The sequence below is a fragment of the Panulirus ornatus genome, chromosome 30 (assembly GCF_036320965.1).
Source record: "Panulirus ornatus isolate Po-2019 chromosome 30, ASM3632096v1, whole genome shotgun sequence".
Lineage (NCBI taxonomy): Eukaryota > Metazoa > Arthropoda > Malacostraca > Decapoda > Palinuridae > Panulirus > Panulirus ornatus.
Window position 1 is genome coordinate 26,261,139 of NC_092253.1, and position 17,824 is coordinate 26,278,962.

Genomic DNA, 17,824 nt, shown 5'->3' on the forward strand with positions numbered 1-17,824 from the left:
TTTTTCCATTCTGTACTCTGTCTCTTCTGGTACTTCCTCACACAAGTCTCCTTCCCAGACTCACTTACTCTCACCACTCTCTTCACCCTAACATTTTCACTTCTTTTCCGAAAACCTCTACAAATCTTCACCTTCGCCTCCACAAGATAATGATCAGACATCCCTCCAGTTGCACCTCTCAGCACATTAACATCCAAGAGTCTCTCTTTCACGCGCCTATCAATTAAAATGTAATCCAATAACATTCTCTGGCCATCTCTCCTACTTACATACGTATACTTATGTATATCTCGCTTTTTAAACCAGGTATTCCCAATCACCAGTACTTTTTCAGCACATAAATCTACAAGGTCTTCACAATTTCCATTTACAACACTGGACACCCCATGTACACCAATCATTCCCTCAACTGCCACATTACTCACCTTTGCATTCAAATCACCCATCACTATAACCAGGTCTCGTGCATCAAAACTACTAACACACTCACTTAGCTGCTCCCAAAACACTTGCCTCTTATGATCTTTCTTCTCATGCCCAGGTGCATATGCACCAATAATCACCCATCTCTCTCCATCCACTTTCAGTTTTACCCATATCAATCTAGAGTTTACTTTCTTACACTCTATCATACTCCCACCACTCCTGTTTCAGGAGTAGTGCTACTCCTTCCCTTGCTCTTGTCCTCTCACTAACCCCTGACTTTACTCCCAAGACACTCCCAAAGCACTCTTCCCATTTACCCTTGAGCTTCGTTTCACTCAGAGCCAAAACATCCAGGTTCCTTTCCTCAAACATACTACCTATCTCTCCTTTTTTCTCATCTTGGTTACATCCACGAACATTTAGACACCCCAATCTGAGCCTTCGAGGAGGATGAGCACTCCCCGCGTGACTCCTTCTGTTTCCCCTTTTAGAAAGTTAAAATACAAGGAGGGGAGGGTTTCCAGCTCCCGCTCCTTCAGTCGCCTTCTACGACACGTGAGGAATGCGTGGGAAGTATTTCCCTAAGGAATATATGATCACAAATCTAGATATTTTACAAAAAGTGAATAAGCAAAAAAAAAAAAAAAAGATAATCAAAAGCAGAATAATGATTTTACATAAGCAGGCTGTTGCCAGCAGTTGACAAGTCTGTAAAACACAGGACCCAAGAAATTAAGAGTACTGTGGCTTCAGAAAGCCAAATGGGGGGTGAAGTTTACTATGGGGCACTCATCATCTGCCAGAGAGAGTGAAACCTATGTTCGAATTAGTCACAAATGTTGGCAAAGCAAGACTTTATCACCAGTTTTATGTGGTCAGGAAGAAAAGGGGCCACTCTATGGTTACATCTGTCAACCAATAACTCTTTAAATGTCTGTGTAACTGAATGCTTTCATTTCGAGCAATATTAGGTATCATTCTTTTTTAATATTCTTGGCTACCAACTAATACATTTTACCCTAGTAGACATTTGAAATTTCCATGACAATCTCTATCATGGTTACAGGGAGTTTATCTATAAGCTTAAAACTTACACTTTTTGCCATTTTCATTCCGTAAAAACAAAAAACAAAATATTGGGGGCAAAGATTAATTCCAACAAACCAGTGTTCCTACCTTCAGGAATGACTCTGGCAACAGCTTCAGACAGATTTCTACCACTGGTTACGTCATATGGGACAGATGAGTGGTGACTGTCCTGTGCAGTGCATACTCCCCATAGGAAGAGGGAAAGGGTCATCACAACATTGCAATATGCCATGATGTAAGGCATCAACAATCAATCATGATCATCTAGCATCTCTATCAGGCATCACTTTCTTCAACCTTAAAGCTGTTGGACAAGGTAAATTTTTTTAATAAAATGTAATCAACCAATTAAGACATTCATAAATAAGTCAAAATATTTCTTCACAACTTTTAACAATAACAGTGAGCCTGCAAGTATCATTTCCTAATTGTCTGTATTTCAAAAATGCAAGAGAAGAATACATACTGAATACATCAAAAAAGCCCTGTACTTAAAGGCATAATGCAGTTCCCATTACCCTTCCATGATACACACAGTTTACAATGGATCAACTGGCTCCTAACACCCACATGTATACCAGCTAAAATTCACTTGACACTTGGTGAAACCTGGCATCTGGCAGACATTGTAAACATTTAGTAATTGTAGCATTCATTCACAGTTCCACAAGCATATGTAAGGGACAATGTTACTGGTTCACTGCTGATGAATGCTCTTTGTGCACTCACAGACAACAGTAAAGTTATGAATATATCAGGTAATCAATCTGAAACCTCTATAAACAGCATGCATGATACTGACATACCAAATTTATGGAAGCACAGGTGTAATGCTTTAAGAATAAATATCAGACACACAAAACCACAAGACTAACGGACGAAACAATGTGACAGTTCATGAAGGAACATATGTTAAACTCTGGCACGAGGAATTATCTACCATCTAACTACAGTCAGAAGCTATGTGAAGTAAAGCTCATATTTATCTCTATATCGTTACATATGGTTTCAGAACTGTGAATGAATACTACGACTACTATATGTTTATAACATCTGCCAGGTGCCACGTTTCACCAACGATGTGAAGTGAATTTTGGCCGGAACTGTACATCACTCCAGCAATGACAGGTATCCAATGTTCTACATAATCTTTTTTTTCTGACTACCAGTGACTCTGACTTCATTTAAACTGTTGAAACATTTACATATCTGTTACCAAATAGCTTCAAATCTCACTACAGTGTTAAAACCTTAATGTCTGTCACACACATTTCCACTTCTGCATCAACATTACCACCCACTTTTAACAGCAAAAGACAAGGCCTTGGTAGAAAATGTCCTAATTAATGGCCATCTCAAATGAAAGAGAAATAAAGTGCAAGAATAAGAAATATATCAATTACTAATCCATTGTAAATTTTCCTATAATTTTTACATCTATTTACATCAACATGTTTGAGGAAAGGAACCTGGGTGTTCTGGCTATGAGTGAATTAAAGCTCAAGAGTAAAGCGGAAGATTGTTTTGGGAATGCCTTAGGAGTAAAGTCAGGGGTTGCTGTGAGTGGAAGTGTATGAAAGAGTGTAAGGAAGTGAGCTCTAGAATGATGTGGGTAAAAATGAGTCATTAACAAGAGTTGGGCAACAATTAGTCCTTATGGACCTGGTCATAAGAAAGACCATGAGAGGCAAGTGTTTTTTGTGAGCAGCTGAGTGAGTGTGTCAATAGTTTTGATGCAAGAGACCAGGTATAATGATGGGTGATTTAAATGTAAAGGTGAGTAATGTGGCAGTTGTAAGGTATGGGGTATTCAGAAAGATAAATGGAAATGGTAAACAGCTTATGAAGTTGTGTGCTGAAAAAAGGATATTGACTGAGAACACCCGGCTTAAAAAGTGACATTCATAAGTATATCTACATGAGCGGGAATGATGATCAGTGTGCATTACTGGGTTACATATTAATTGATAGGAGGCATGCAAAAGCAACTTCAGGATGTGAATATGCTGAAACAGGAAGCTAGCAGGATATCTGATCATTATCTGGTGGAGTAGAGGCTTAAGAGTTGTTGAGGTTGTTGGAAAAGGGGAAACAATATGGTTAGGAAGAGAGTGGTGAAAGTAACAGTGAAGAAATGCCAAGAAAGTCTGAGTGAAGAATGGCAAAAGGTGAGAGCAAACAAAGCTAAGAAAGTGGGTGAGGAATGGAAGGTATTTTAGGGAAGCAGTGCTGGCATATGTAAGAGAACATGTGGCAGGCATAAGGTGGAATGTGGACAGGTGAGAAAGGGTAGTGAGTGGTGGGATGATGAAGTAAAGCTGCCAGTGAGAGAGAATAGAGAGGTACTTGGCCAGTATTTACAGGGAAAGAGTGCATGTGATTGGGAGATGTATTAGAGAAAATAGCACAAGGTTAAGAGGAAGATGCAGGTGCTGAAAAAGAGAGTAAATGAGAGTTGCTGAGCAAGTATCAGTAAACTTCTGGGAGAACAAACTGGTGTTTCAGAAGATTAACAGAGAAAAAAAAATGGAAACACTGGTGAAGTGGGCAAATGGGAATATGGTAACAGGTAGTGAAGAGGTAAAGAGGAGACAAGAGTGAGTATTTGCAAAGTCTGGCAAATGTGTTTGATGATATGGTAACAGATGTAAGGTATTTGGGTCAGAGAGGTATGAGAAGTGACAGAGTCATGGAAAATAGTTTGTGTAATGCACCGAAACCAAAGCTCCCTTTCCACATCCAGGCCCCACAAAACTTTCCATGGTTTACCCCAGACACTTCACATGCCCTGGTTCAATCCATTGACAGCACGTCGACTCCGGTATACCACATCATTCCAATTCACTCTATTCCTCGCATGCCTTTCACCCTCCTGCATGTTCAGGCCCAGATCGCTCAAAATCTTTTTCACTCCATCCTTCCACCTCCAATTTGGTCTCACACTTCTCATTCCCTCCACCTCTGACACATATACACTCTTTGTTAATCTTTCCTCACTCATTCTCTCCATGTGACCAAACCATTTCAATACACCCTCAACCACACTCTTTTTATTACCACACATCTCTCTTACCCTTTCATTACTTACTCCTCAAACATCTCATTTCCAACACTTCCACCCTCCTACGCACAACCCTATCTATAGCCCACACCTCCCAATCATATAACATTGATGGAACACCATTCCTTCAAACATACCCATTTTTGCTTTCCGTGATAATGTTCTCACCTTTTGCACATTCTTCAACGCTCCCAGAAATTTTGCCCCCTCCCCCACCCTGTCACTCACTTCCACTTCCATGGTTCCATCCAATGTTAAATCCATTCCCAGATATCTAAAATGCTTCACTTCCTCCAGTTTTTTTCCATTCAAACTTACCTCCCAGTTGACTTGTCCCTCAACCCTACTGTGCCTAATAACCTTGCTCTTATTCACATTTACTCTCAGCTTTCTTCTTTCACACACTTTACAAAACTCAGTCACCAGCTTCTGCAGTTTTTCACCTGAATCAGCCACCAGCGCTGTATCATCAGCGAACAACAACTGGCTCACTTCCCAAGCCCTCTCATCTACAACAGACTACATACTTGCCCCTCTCTCCAAAACTCTTGCATTCACCTCCCTAACAACCCAATCCATAAACAAACTAAACAACCATGGAGACATCAAGCACCACTGCCACAAACTGACATTCACTGGGAACCAATCACTTTCCTCTTTTCCTACTCGTACACATGCCTTACATCCTCAATAAAATCTTTTCACTGCTTCTAGCAACTTGCCTCCCACACCATATACTCTTAATACCTTCCATGGAGCATCTCTATCAACTCTTATCATATGCCTTCTCCAGATCCATAAATGCAACATACAAATCCATCTTTTTTTTTATTATTTTGCTTTGTCGCTGTCTCCCACGTTAACGAGGTAGCACAAGGAAACAGATGAAAGAATGGCCCAACCCATCCACATACACATGTATATACATACACATCCACACAAGAAAATATACATACCTATACATCTCAACGTATACATATATATATACACATACAGACATATACATATATACACATGTACATAATTCATTTGTTTATGGATGGGGTTGTTAGGGAGGTAAATGCAAGAGTTTTGGAAAGAGGGGCAAGTATGAAGTCTGTTGGGGATGAGAGAGCTTGGGAAGTAAGTCAGTTGTTGTTCGCTGATGATACAGCGCTGGTGGCTGATTCATGTGAGAAACTGCAGAAGCTGGTGACTGAGTTTGGAAAAGTGTGAGGAAGAAGAAAGTTAAGAGTAAATGTGAATAAGAGCAAGGTTATTAGGTACAGTAGGGTTGAGGGTCAAGTCAATTGGGAGGTGAGTTTGAATGGAGAAAAACTGGAGGAAGTGAAGTGTTTTAGATATCTGGGAGTGGATCTGGCAGCGGATGGAACCATGGAAGCGGAAGTGGATCATACGGTGGGGGAGGGGGCGAAAATCCTGGGGGCCTTGAAAAATGTGTGGAAGTCGAGAACATTATCTCGGAAAGCAAAAACGGGTATGTTTGAAGGAATAGTGGTTCCAACAATGTTGTATGGTTGCGAGGCGTGGGCTATGGATAGAGTTGTGCGCAGGAGGATGGATGTGCTGGAAATGAGATGTTTGAGGACAATGTGTGGTGTGAGGTGGTTTGATCGAGTGAGTAACGTAAGGGTAAGAGAGATGTGTGGAAATAAAAAGAGCGTGGTTGAGAGAGCAGAAGAGGGTGTTTTGAAGTGGTTTGGGCACATGGAGAGGATGAGTGAGGAAAGATTGACCAAGAGAATATATGTGTCGGAGGTGGAGGGAACAAGGAGAAGAGGGAGACCAAATTGGAGGTGGAAAGATGGAGTGAAAAAGATTTTGTGTGATCGGGGCCTGAACATGCAGGAGGGTGAAAGGAGGGCAAGGAATAGAGTGAATTGGAGCGATGTGGTATACCGGGGTTGACGTGCTGTCAGTGGATTGAAGCAAGGCATGTGAAGCGTCTGGGGTAAACCATGGAAAGCTGTGTAGGTATGTATATTTGCGTGTGTGGACGTATGTATATACATGTGTATGGGGGGGTGGGGGGTTGGGCCATTTCTTTCGTCTGTTTCCTTGCGCTACCTCGCAAACGCGGGAGACAGCGACAAAGTATAATAAAAAAATAAAAAAAAAAACATAATTCATACTGTGCCTTTATTCATTCCCATCCCCACCCCACCACACATATAATAACAACCCCCTCCCCCCTTATGTGCACGAGATAGCGCTTGGAAAAGACAACAAAGGCCACATTTGTTCACACTCAGTCTCTAGCTGTCATGTATAATGCACCAAAACCACAGCTCCCTTTCAACATCTAGGCCCCACACAACTTTCCATGGTTTACCCCAGACGCTTCACATGCCCTGGTTCAATCCATTGACAGCACGTCGACCCCGGTATACCACATCGTTCCAATTCACTCTATTCCTTGCACGCCTTTCACCCTCCTCCATGTTCAGGCCCCGATCACTCAAAATGTTTTTCACTCCATCTCTCCACCTCCAATTTGGTCTTCCAATTCTCCTCGTTCCCTCCACCTCTGACACATATAGCCTCTTGGTCAATCTTTCCTCACTCATTCTCTCCATGTGATTAAACCATTTCAAAACACCCTCTTTTGCTCTCTCACCCACACTCTTTTTATCACTACACATCTCTCTTACTCTATCGTTACTTACTCGATCAAACCACCTCACACCACATATTGTCCTCAAACATCTCATTTCCAGCACATCCACCATCCTACGCACAACTCTATCTATAGCCCACACCTCGCAACCATATAACATTGATGGAACCACTATTCCTTCTAACATACCCATTTTTGCTTTCTGAGATAATGGTCTCAACTTCCACACATTCTTCAACACTCCCAGAACTTTCGCCCCCTCCCCCACCCTATGATTCACTTCCGCGTCCATGGTTCCATCCGCTGCCAAATCCACTCCCATATATCTAAAATACTTCACTTCCTCCAGTTTTCCTCCATTCAAACTTACCTCTCAATTGACTTGTCCCCCAACCCTACTGTACCTAATAACCTTGCTCTTATTCACATTTACTCTCAGCTTTCTTCTTTCACACACTTTACCAAACTCAGTCACCAGCTTCTGCAGTTTCTCACATGAATCAGCCACCAGCGCTGTATCATCAGCAAACAACAAATGACTCACTTCCCAAGCTCTCTCATCCACAACAGACTGCATACTTGCCCCTCTTTCTAAAAGTCTTGCATTCACCTCCCTAACAACCCCATCCATAAACAAATTAAACAACCATAGAGACATCACACACCCCTGCCAAAAACCTACATTCACTGAGAACCAACCACTTTCCTCTCTTCTTACATGTACACATGCCTTACATCCTCGATAAAACTTTTCACTGCTTCTAACAACTTGCCTCCCACCCCATATATTCTTAATACCTTCCACAGAGAATCTCTATCAACTCTAACATATGCCTTCTCCAGATCCATAAATGCCACATACAAATCCACTTGCTTTTTTAAGTATTTCTCACATACATTCTTCACGGCAAACACCTGATCCACACATCCTCTACCACTTCTGAAACCACACTGCTCTTCCCCAATCTGATGTTCTGTACATGCATTCACTCTCTCAATCAATACCCTTCCATATAATTTCCCAGGAATACTCAACAAACTTATACCTCTGTAATTTGAGCATTCACTTTTATCCCCCTTGCCTCTGTACAATGGCAATATGCAAGCATTCCGCCAATCCTCAGGCACCTCACCATGAGTCATACATACATTAAAAAAACCTTACCAACCAGTCAACAATACAGTCACCCCCTTTTTTAATAAATAAATAATTAATAAATCCATGTTTTTATATGTATTTTTCACATAAATTCTTCAAAGCAAACACCAGATCCCACATCCTCTACCACTTCTGAAACCACATTGCTCTTCCCCAATCTGATGCTCTGTACATGCCTTCACCCTCTCAATCAATACCCTCCCATATAATTCCCAGAAATCCTCAACAAACTTATACCTCTGTAATTTGAAAACATCTTTACCCCCTTTGCCTTCGTATAATGGCACTATGCATGCATTCCGGCAATCCCCAGGTACTTCAGCATGAGCCATACATACACTGAATATCCTCACCAACCAGTCAACAACACAGTCACCTCCTTTTTTAATATATTCCACTGCAATACCATCCAAATCCGCCGCCTTGCCAGTAGGTTTAGACGGTATTATTTTTTTTCGGTTACACTTATTCACTGTCTCTAGCATTTGTGAGGTAAAGCAAGGAAACAGACGAAAGAATGGCCCAAACCACCCACATACACATGTATATACATAAACGCACATATAAATACCTATACATTTCAATGTAAACATAGATATACATACACAGACATATACATATATACACATGTACACACTCATACTTGCTGCCCTCAGCCATTCCCGTCGCCATCATGCCACACATGAAATGGCATCCCCCTTCCCCCACATGCACGCGAGGCTAGCGCTAGGAAAAGACAACAAAGGCCACATTCGTTCACACTCAGTATCTAGATGTCATGTATAATGCAACGAAACCACAGCTCCCTTTCCACATCCAGGACCCACAAAACTTTTCATGGTTTACCCCAGATGCTTCACATGCCCTAGATCAATCCATTAACAGCACATCAACCCCAGTATACCACATCGTTCCAATTCACTCTATTCCTTGCAAGCCTTTCTCCCTCCTGTATGTTCAGGTCCCGATCGCTCAAAATCTTTTTCACTCCATCTTTCCACCTCCAATTTGGTCTCCCAATTCTCCACGTTCCCTCCACCTCTGACACATATCCTCTTTGTCAATCTTTCCTCACTTATTCTCTCCATGATGCCAAACCCTTTAAATAAACCCTTTTCTGCTCTCTCAACAACACTCTTTTTATTACCACACATCTCTCATACCCTTTCATTATTTACTCGATCAAACCACCTCACACCACATACTGTCCTCAAACATTTCATTTCCAACCCATCCACCCTCCTCCACACAACCCGAGCTATAGCCCATGCCTTGTAACCATATCAGATTGTTGTAACCACTATTCCTTCAAACATACCCACTTTTGCTCCCTGAGATAGCGTTCTCGCCTTCCACACATTCTTCAATGGTCCCTATGCCTTCGCCCCCTCCCCCACCCTGTGACTCACTTCCACTTCCATGATTCCATCCACTGCTAAATTCACTCCCAAATATCTAAAACACATCACTTCCTCCAGTTTTTCTTCATTCAAACTTACCTCCCAATTAACTTGTCCCTCAACCCTACTAAACCTAATAACCTTGCTCTTATTCACATTTACTCTCAGCTTTCTTCTTTCACCCACTTTACCAAACTCAATCACCAACTCCTGCAGTTTCTCACCCAAATCAGCCATCAGCACTGTATCATTGCCTTTTCCTGGGTTAGTGAGGTAGCACAAGGAAACAGACAAAAGAATGGCCCAAACCAACCCACATACACACCACCCACATAAACACCAACACATGCACATATACATATCTATACATTTCAACATATACATACATAAACATACACAGACATATACATATATACAAAAGTACATATTCATACTTGCTGCCTTCATCCATTTCTGTCGCCACCCTGCCACATATGAAATAGCATCACCCCCTCCCACATGAGCGCAAGGTACCACTAGGAAAAGACATAAAGGGCCACATTCATTCACTCTCAGTCTCTAGCTGTCATGAGTAATGCACTGAAACCACAGCTCCCTTTCCACAACCAGGCCCCACAACTTTCCACGGTTTACCCCAGGCGTTTCACATGCCCTGGTTCAATCTACTGACAGCACGTCAACCCCGGTATACCACACCATTCCAATTCACTCTATTCCTTGCAAGCCTTTCACCCTCCTGTATGTTTAGGCCCCGATCACTCAATTCTTTTTCACTCCATCCTTCCACCTCCAAATTGCTCTCCCATTTCTCCACATTCCCTCTACCTCTGACACAAATATCCTCTTTGTCAATCTTTCCTCACTCATTCTCTCCATGAGACTAAAACCATTTCAACACACTCTCTTCTGCTCTCTCAACCACACTCTTTTTATTACCACACAATTCTCTTACCCTTTCACTGCTTCATCGATCAAACCACCTGACACCACATATTGTCCTCAAACATTTCATTTCCAACACATCCACCCTCCTCTGCACAACCCTATCTATAGCCCATGCCTCGCAACCATATAACATTGTTGGAACCACTATTCCTTCAAACATTCTCATTTTTGCACATTCTCGCCTTCCACACATTCTTCAACGCTCCTAGAACCTTCACCCCATCCCCCACTCTGTGACTCACTTTCACTTCCATGGTTCCATCTCCTCCTAACTCCACTCCCAGATATCTAAAACACTTCACTTCCACCAGTTTTTCTCCATTCTGAGAGTAAATGTGAATAAGAGCAAGGTTATTAGGTTCAGTAGGGTTGAGGGACAAGTCAATTGGGAGGTAAGTTTGAATGGAGACAAACTGGAGGAAGTGAAGCATTTTAGATATCTAGGAGTGGATTTGGCAGTGGGTGGAACCATGGAAGTGGAATTGAGTCACAGAATGGGGGAGGATGCGAAGGTTCTGGGAGCGTTGAAGAGTGTGTGAAGGGTGAGAGCCTTATCTCAGAGAGCAAAAATGGTTATGTTTGAAGGAATAGTAGTTCCAACAATGTTATATGATTGTGAGGCATGGGTTATAGATAATGTTGTGTGGAGGTGGGTGGATGTGTTGGAAATGAAATGTCTGAGGACAATATGTGGTGTGAGGGGGTTTGATCAAGTAAGTAATGAAAGAGGAAGAGAGATGTGTGGTAATAAAAAGTTTGGTTGAGAGAGCAAAAGGTGTACTGAAAGGGTTTGGTCACATGGAGAGAATGAGTGAGGAAAGATTGACAAAGAGGATATAAATATTTTTCACTCAATCCTTCCACCTCCAATTTAGTCCCCCACTTCTCCTCGTTTCCTCCACTTCTGACACATATATCCTCTTTGTCAATCATTCCTCACTCATTCTCTCCATGTGACCATACCCTCTCAATACACCTTCTTTTGCTCTCTCAACCAAACTCTTTTTATTACCACACATCTCTCTTACCTTTTCATTATTTACTTCATCAAACCACCTCACACCACATATTGTCCTCAAACATTTCATTTCCAGCACATCCACCCTCCTCCACACAACCCTATCTATAGGCCATGCCTCACAATCATACAACATTGTTGGAACTACTATTCCTTCAAACATACCCATTTTTGCTCTCTGAGATAAGGTTCTAGCCTTCCACATACTCTTCAACGCTCCCAGAACCTTCGCACCCTCCCCCATTCGGTGACTCACTTCCACGGTTCCATCCGCTGCCAAATCCACTCCCAAATATCTAAAACACTTCACTTCCTCCAGTTTTTCTCCATTCAAACTTACCTCCCAACTGACTTGTCCCTCAGCCCTACTGTACCTAATACCTTGCTCTTATTCACTTTTACTCTCAGCTTTCTTCTTTCACACACTTTACCAAACTCAGTCACCAGCTTCTGTAGTTTCTCACCCAAAATCAGCCATGAGTGCTGTATCATCAGCGAACAACAACTGACTCACTTCCCAAGCTCTCTCATCCCCAACAGACTGCATACTTGCCCCTCTTTCCAAAACTCTTGCATTCACCTCCCTAACAACCCCATCCATAAACAAATTAAACAACCGTGGAGACATCACGCACCCCTCCCGCAAACCAACATTCACTGAGAACCAATCACTTTCCTCTCTTCCTACTCCTACACATGCCTTACATCCTCGATAAAAACTTTTCACTGCTTCTAACAACTTGCCTCCCACACCATATATTCTTAATACCTTCTCCAAATCCATATATGCTACATACAAATCCATTTGCTTTTCTAAGTATTTCTCACATACATTTTTCAAAGCAAACACCTGATCCACACATCCTCTACCACTTCTGAAGCCATACTGCTCTTTCCCAATCTGATGCTCTGTACATGCCTTCACCCTCTCAATCAATACCCTCCCATATAATTTCCCAGGAATACTCAACAAACTTATACCTCTGTAATTTGAGCACTCACCTTTATCCCCTTTGCCTTGGTAAAATGGCACTATGCAAGCATTCCGCCAATCCTCAGGCACCTCACCATGAGACATACATACATACATTAAATAACCTCACCAACCAGTCAACAATACAGTCACCCCCTTTTTAATAAATTCCACTGCAATACCATCCAAACCCACTGCCTTGCCGGCTTTCACCTTCTGCAAGGCTTTTACTACCTCTTCTCTGTTTACTAAATCATCCTCCCTGACCCTCTCACTTTGCACACCACCACAACCAAAACACCCTATATCTGCCACTCTATCATCAAACACATTCAACAAACCTTCAAAATACTCACTCCAATTCCTTTTCACATCACCACTACTTATTATCACCTCCCCAGTGATACAAGTGATGTAACTTATATAATTAGTATAAGTCAACCTGGTGTATCAATGTGCTTTTCTTAAATATAGCACATAAAGGTTAAGTCCATATTCTTAAAATTCTAATTACATACTTTTGAGCACCTATTTTTAAATAGAAAAACAATACAAGTTTCCAGACAATGAACAGTCTGAAAAAAATCGCTTGTTCGCAAAAATGTTAAATAAGGCCAAAAGAATTATGCAAATCAAGGAAATTGAGAAATGTAAAAGTAGGTAATACACTTCTAAATATTAACAGAATCTATCAAAACCTCAACTAATCTAAACTAGTAAACAAAATGATGGCATTACATTCAAATCCTGCAAGGATCATATGGCTCCTCACTGCATCATCCTTTTATCTATATCTAGACCATGGTGGCATTGCATTTTTATGAGCATGAATAGTATATTTTGACAAGAATATTGATATTCAAAGTAAAACTCGACCAATTGGGAGTAAAACGGTTTTCTTAAATTCTGTTAATATTTTACAAGTGAATTACAGTACCCACTTTGACTTAATATTACACTTTCCATGACATACTGCTTAAAATCACTTAATAATATATAATGCACTGAATCATGTTCTGCAACAGATATTGTATTTCCTATACACTACACTAACACTGTAAAAACCAACTTTTCAGTATCAAATGCTAACAATGATGAAGAGCTGCACATCAAAACTAGCTTTGGGAATTGGCTTATGTTTTAGATGTTTTGTTGTTTATTGCGATTAAAAAGGTACCTGCAGAGGACTGTCCTATCTCCTCTTTTCTACCAAGCAAAACTATATCAGGAAACATGTTGCCTTGATCAATATAAAATTAATACACTTGTCAAAAAAAATCAAAAGAACCAATTCTAGTAGTAATATATCATTCAAAACCATAACCGAACATCAACCAAATGGTGCAGCATGATCAATATGAAGACAACACAGCAGATGACATGCAATCCCCTGCAGCAGACGACCTTAAAGTTGGCATTTTTCACTACAGTTTCAAAGTATCATGAGGTTTTCATGGGTGATGTTTAGCTACGGCATCAATAAACACTACATTTTCGACCTTAATGTTGTTATTTTTCACCACAGTTTCTAAGTATCAAGTGAGGCTTTCATGAACCCTACATTTTCCCCAAATATGAAAACCTATAACTTCACTTTTCTATTGTATAACATGTTACTTAAATCTATGCTGTAGAAGATATGGCTTCTCAAGGTACCTTACTAAATTAGCATTTCAAGATAAAATGACTCATTATTCACCAAAGATAATAATGAAGTGCAGAGATTTTAATCCATTTCCTCACATGAAGTAAATATCCTGGTGTAAAACCCCAGTGGAAATAGGCTTCTGGATGTAATTCATGTCCTAACCTCAAAATTTTTCATAAATGTGTACCATATATGTGGAATCTGCCCAACTCACACCTGACCTGACTCACATCACCTTCCACAGCTCCACAATTTCTCCCTCGTTTCCCTTCCTTCCTCGGCATTGTCAACAAAATTACTAATCCTAATTCGACGTTCGTTAAGCTAATTACCTGCAATCCTCATGACATGAGGAAAAGGGCGCAATTATGTAAATTCCTAGAGGATGACAGCCAGATTGGTCGACGCAACACATATACACCTAATGCCAAAGACCTTGATTAGCGAGATAAGAAAGCGGGTGTCCACTGTCTGGGAGAAGTTTGTAAACAATAACACAAGTGTTGTGTCGGGCGGCCGCCAGGCGGCACCACCGGCGGCGCTCATCACTCTGGCCTGTGAGGCGCGTCGCTCAAAATCAAAAATCAAACTCAAAATGATGGGGAGGAAGTCATCCGTGTGTTGTATGCATGTAAGAAACACACCCAGAGGATGTATTTCATAGATTCCCGCGGAAGAAAGAAAGGGAAGCATCTCGTAGTGTTATATCCATGCATAAATGGCAGAGAAAATGTAATGACTGATAATACAGTTGACGTGGCAGAGGTTTACCTATTAATGCATTCTTAAGCAGTTCAAAAAAGATACTAAAGAAAATTCCATATCAATAGATGTCACAAATTTTTTGAAGTGCTACTGAATAGATAAAATAAGCACAGCAGTGTTTCATATTTACCTGAGATGGAAGGAAATTTAAAATCAGCATGGAACGAACATCATAGAAAAATCACTCGAAAATTTAAATCAACCTAACCAATTCTAATCTAATAAAGCTTACCTCAACCTAATAAAACAATGACTAATCTAAATTCCCTTATCTATTGGCTAAAACTTTTAATAGAAAGGAGTAAAGTACATGGCAGCAGAAGTATGAATTTTTTTATCCTTATTTTTCAGTTTGACTAACATGTACTGCATCAGAGATTATATAATTCTATCCTATGATGATTTTACTCTTTATTACCTGCATGGCTATTGCTGTCTCTGCTTCACTCTAAATGGCTTTATATTTTCTTTCTGTGAGGAACCTAATTTTCAACTATCAACATGTGATTACTAGGGATCTTGATACTTTCTTGTTCACATGGTAAATGTGACTTAGTTTGGTAAATAGCAAGCAGCCTTAGTTGTGTGGCCTCAGTCACACTGATCAAGTGTCTGTTGCATGGAATTCAGTAATTTTATGCATATTTGGAACATGATTTTTAGTGTTTTTGTGTCTGTGTGAGAGTTTGTCCCGCTTTTCTTCTTATGTAATATAACATAGTTCATGCATTAATGCTTGATTTCACTGCACTGCATTTAAGAACAGGTGAATCTCACTGCATGACTAATGAGGTGTCAAGGTGTTAAAGAAAATATAATACAGTGAATGACTGAAATCGAGGTCTTTGTAAGCAATTAATAACTTATAATTGTAATAGTTAAACATACTACAAAAAAATCTATCCTAAGATATATGTAGTAGATTACTGGTGAGCAAAAACAGTTCAGTACATGAGTGAAACTGAGGTCTTTTTATAATAATAATAACAATAATAATAACAATAATGATAATGGTAATAGAGTTTAATGATTTTTGTATCCTAAGATATGCGTAAAAATGCATTTTTTGTACAATTAATCATATATATATATATATATATATATATATATATATATATATATATATATATATATATATATAGATAATAGATAGATAGATAGATAGATAGATAGATAGATAGATAGATAGATATAGGGTGTTTTGGTCGAGGTGGTGTGCAAAGTGAGAGGGTTAGGGAAAATGATTTGGTAAACAGAGAAGAGGTAGTAAAAGCTTTGCGGAAGATGAAAGCCGGCAAGGCAGCAGGTTTGGATGGTACTGCAGTGGAATTTATTAAAAAATGGGGTGACTGTATTATTGACTGGTTGGTAAGGTTATTTAATGTATGTATGACTCATGGTGAGGTGCCTGAGGATTGGCGGAATGCGTGCATAGTGCCATTGTACAAAGGTAAAGGGGATAAGAGTGAGTGCTCAAATTACAGAGGTATAAGTTTGTTGAGTATTCCTGGTAAATTATATGGGAGGGTATTGATTGAGAGGGTGAAGGCATGTACAGAGCATCAGACTGGGGAAGAGCAGTGCGGTTTCAGAAGTGGTAGAGGATGTGTGGATCAGGTGTTTGCTTTGAAAAATGTATGTGAGAAATACTTAGAAAAGCAAATGGATTTGTAGTAGCATTTTGGATCTGGAGAAGGCATATGATAGAGTTGATAGAGATGCTCTGTGGACGGTATTAAGAATATATGGTGTGGGAGGCAAGTTGTTAGAAGCAGTGAAAAGTTTTTATCGAGGATGTAAGGCATGTGTACGTGTAGGAAGAGAGGAAAGTGATTGGTTCTCAGTGAATGTAGGTTTTTGGCAGGGGTGTGTGATGTCTCCATGGTTGTTTAATTTGTTTATGGATGGGGTTGTTAGGGAGGTGAATGCAAGATTTTGGAAAGAGGGGCAAGTATGAAGTCTGTTGGGGATGAGAGAGCTTGGGAAGTGAGTCAGTTGTTGTCCGCTGATAATACAGCGCTGGTGGCTGATTCATGTGAGAAACTGCAGAAGCTGGTGATTGAGTTTGGTAAAGTGTGTGAAAGAAGAAAGTTAAGAGTAAATGTGAATAAGAGCAAGGTTATTAGGTACAGTAGGGTTGAGGGTCAAGTCAATTGGGAGGTAAGTTTGAATGGAGAAAAACTGGAGGAAGTAAAGTGTTTTAGATATCTGGGAGTGGATCTGGCAGCGGATGGAACCATGGAAGCGGAAGTGGATCATAGGGTGGGGGAGGGGGCGAAAATCCTGGGAGCCTTGAAGAATGTGTGGAAGTCGAGAACATTATCTCGGAAAGCAAAAATGGGTATGTTTGAAGGAATAGTGGTTCCAACAATGTTGTATGGTTGCGAGGCGTGGACTATGGATAAAGTTGTGCACAGGAGGATGGATGTGCTGGAAATGAGATGTTTGAGGACAATGTGTAGTGTGAGGTGGTTTGATCGAGTAAGTAACGTAAGGGTAAGAGAGATGTGTGGAAATAAAAAGAGCGTGGTTGAGAGAGCAGAAGAGGGTGCTTTGAAATGGTTTGGGCACATGGAGAGAATGAGTGAGGAAAGATTGACCAAGAGGATATATGTGTCGGAGGTGGAGGGAACGAGGAGAAGTGAGAGACCAAATTGGAGGTGGAAAGATGGAGTGAAAAAGATTTTGTGTGATCGGGGCCTGAACATGCAGGAGGGTGAAAG

General features: G+C 40.6%; 1 protein-coding gene across 11 annotated transcripts in view; it reads right to left on the reverse strand.

Annotated features, from left to right (window-relative positions):
* Positions 1-14,826, reverse strand: part of LOC139758515 (pancreatic triacylglycerol lipase-like) — a 210,395-nt gene extending 195,569 nt beyond the window's left edge. For all 11 annotated transcript variants that reach the window (XM_071680024.1, XM_071680026.1, XM_071680027.1 and 8 more), the window contains exons 1-2: positions 14,669-14,826; positions 1,603-1,819 (exon numbers count right to left, since the gene is read on the reverse strand). In XM_071680024.1, coding sequence (XP_071536125.1) covers positions 1,603-1,759 — 157 coding nt within the window. In that variant the 5' untranslated portion in view covers positions 1,760-1,819; positions 14,669-14,826. The remainder of the gene's footprint in view (positions 1-1,602; positions 1,820-14,668) is intronic.
* Positions 14,827-17,824: the final 2,998 nt, after the last annotated feature.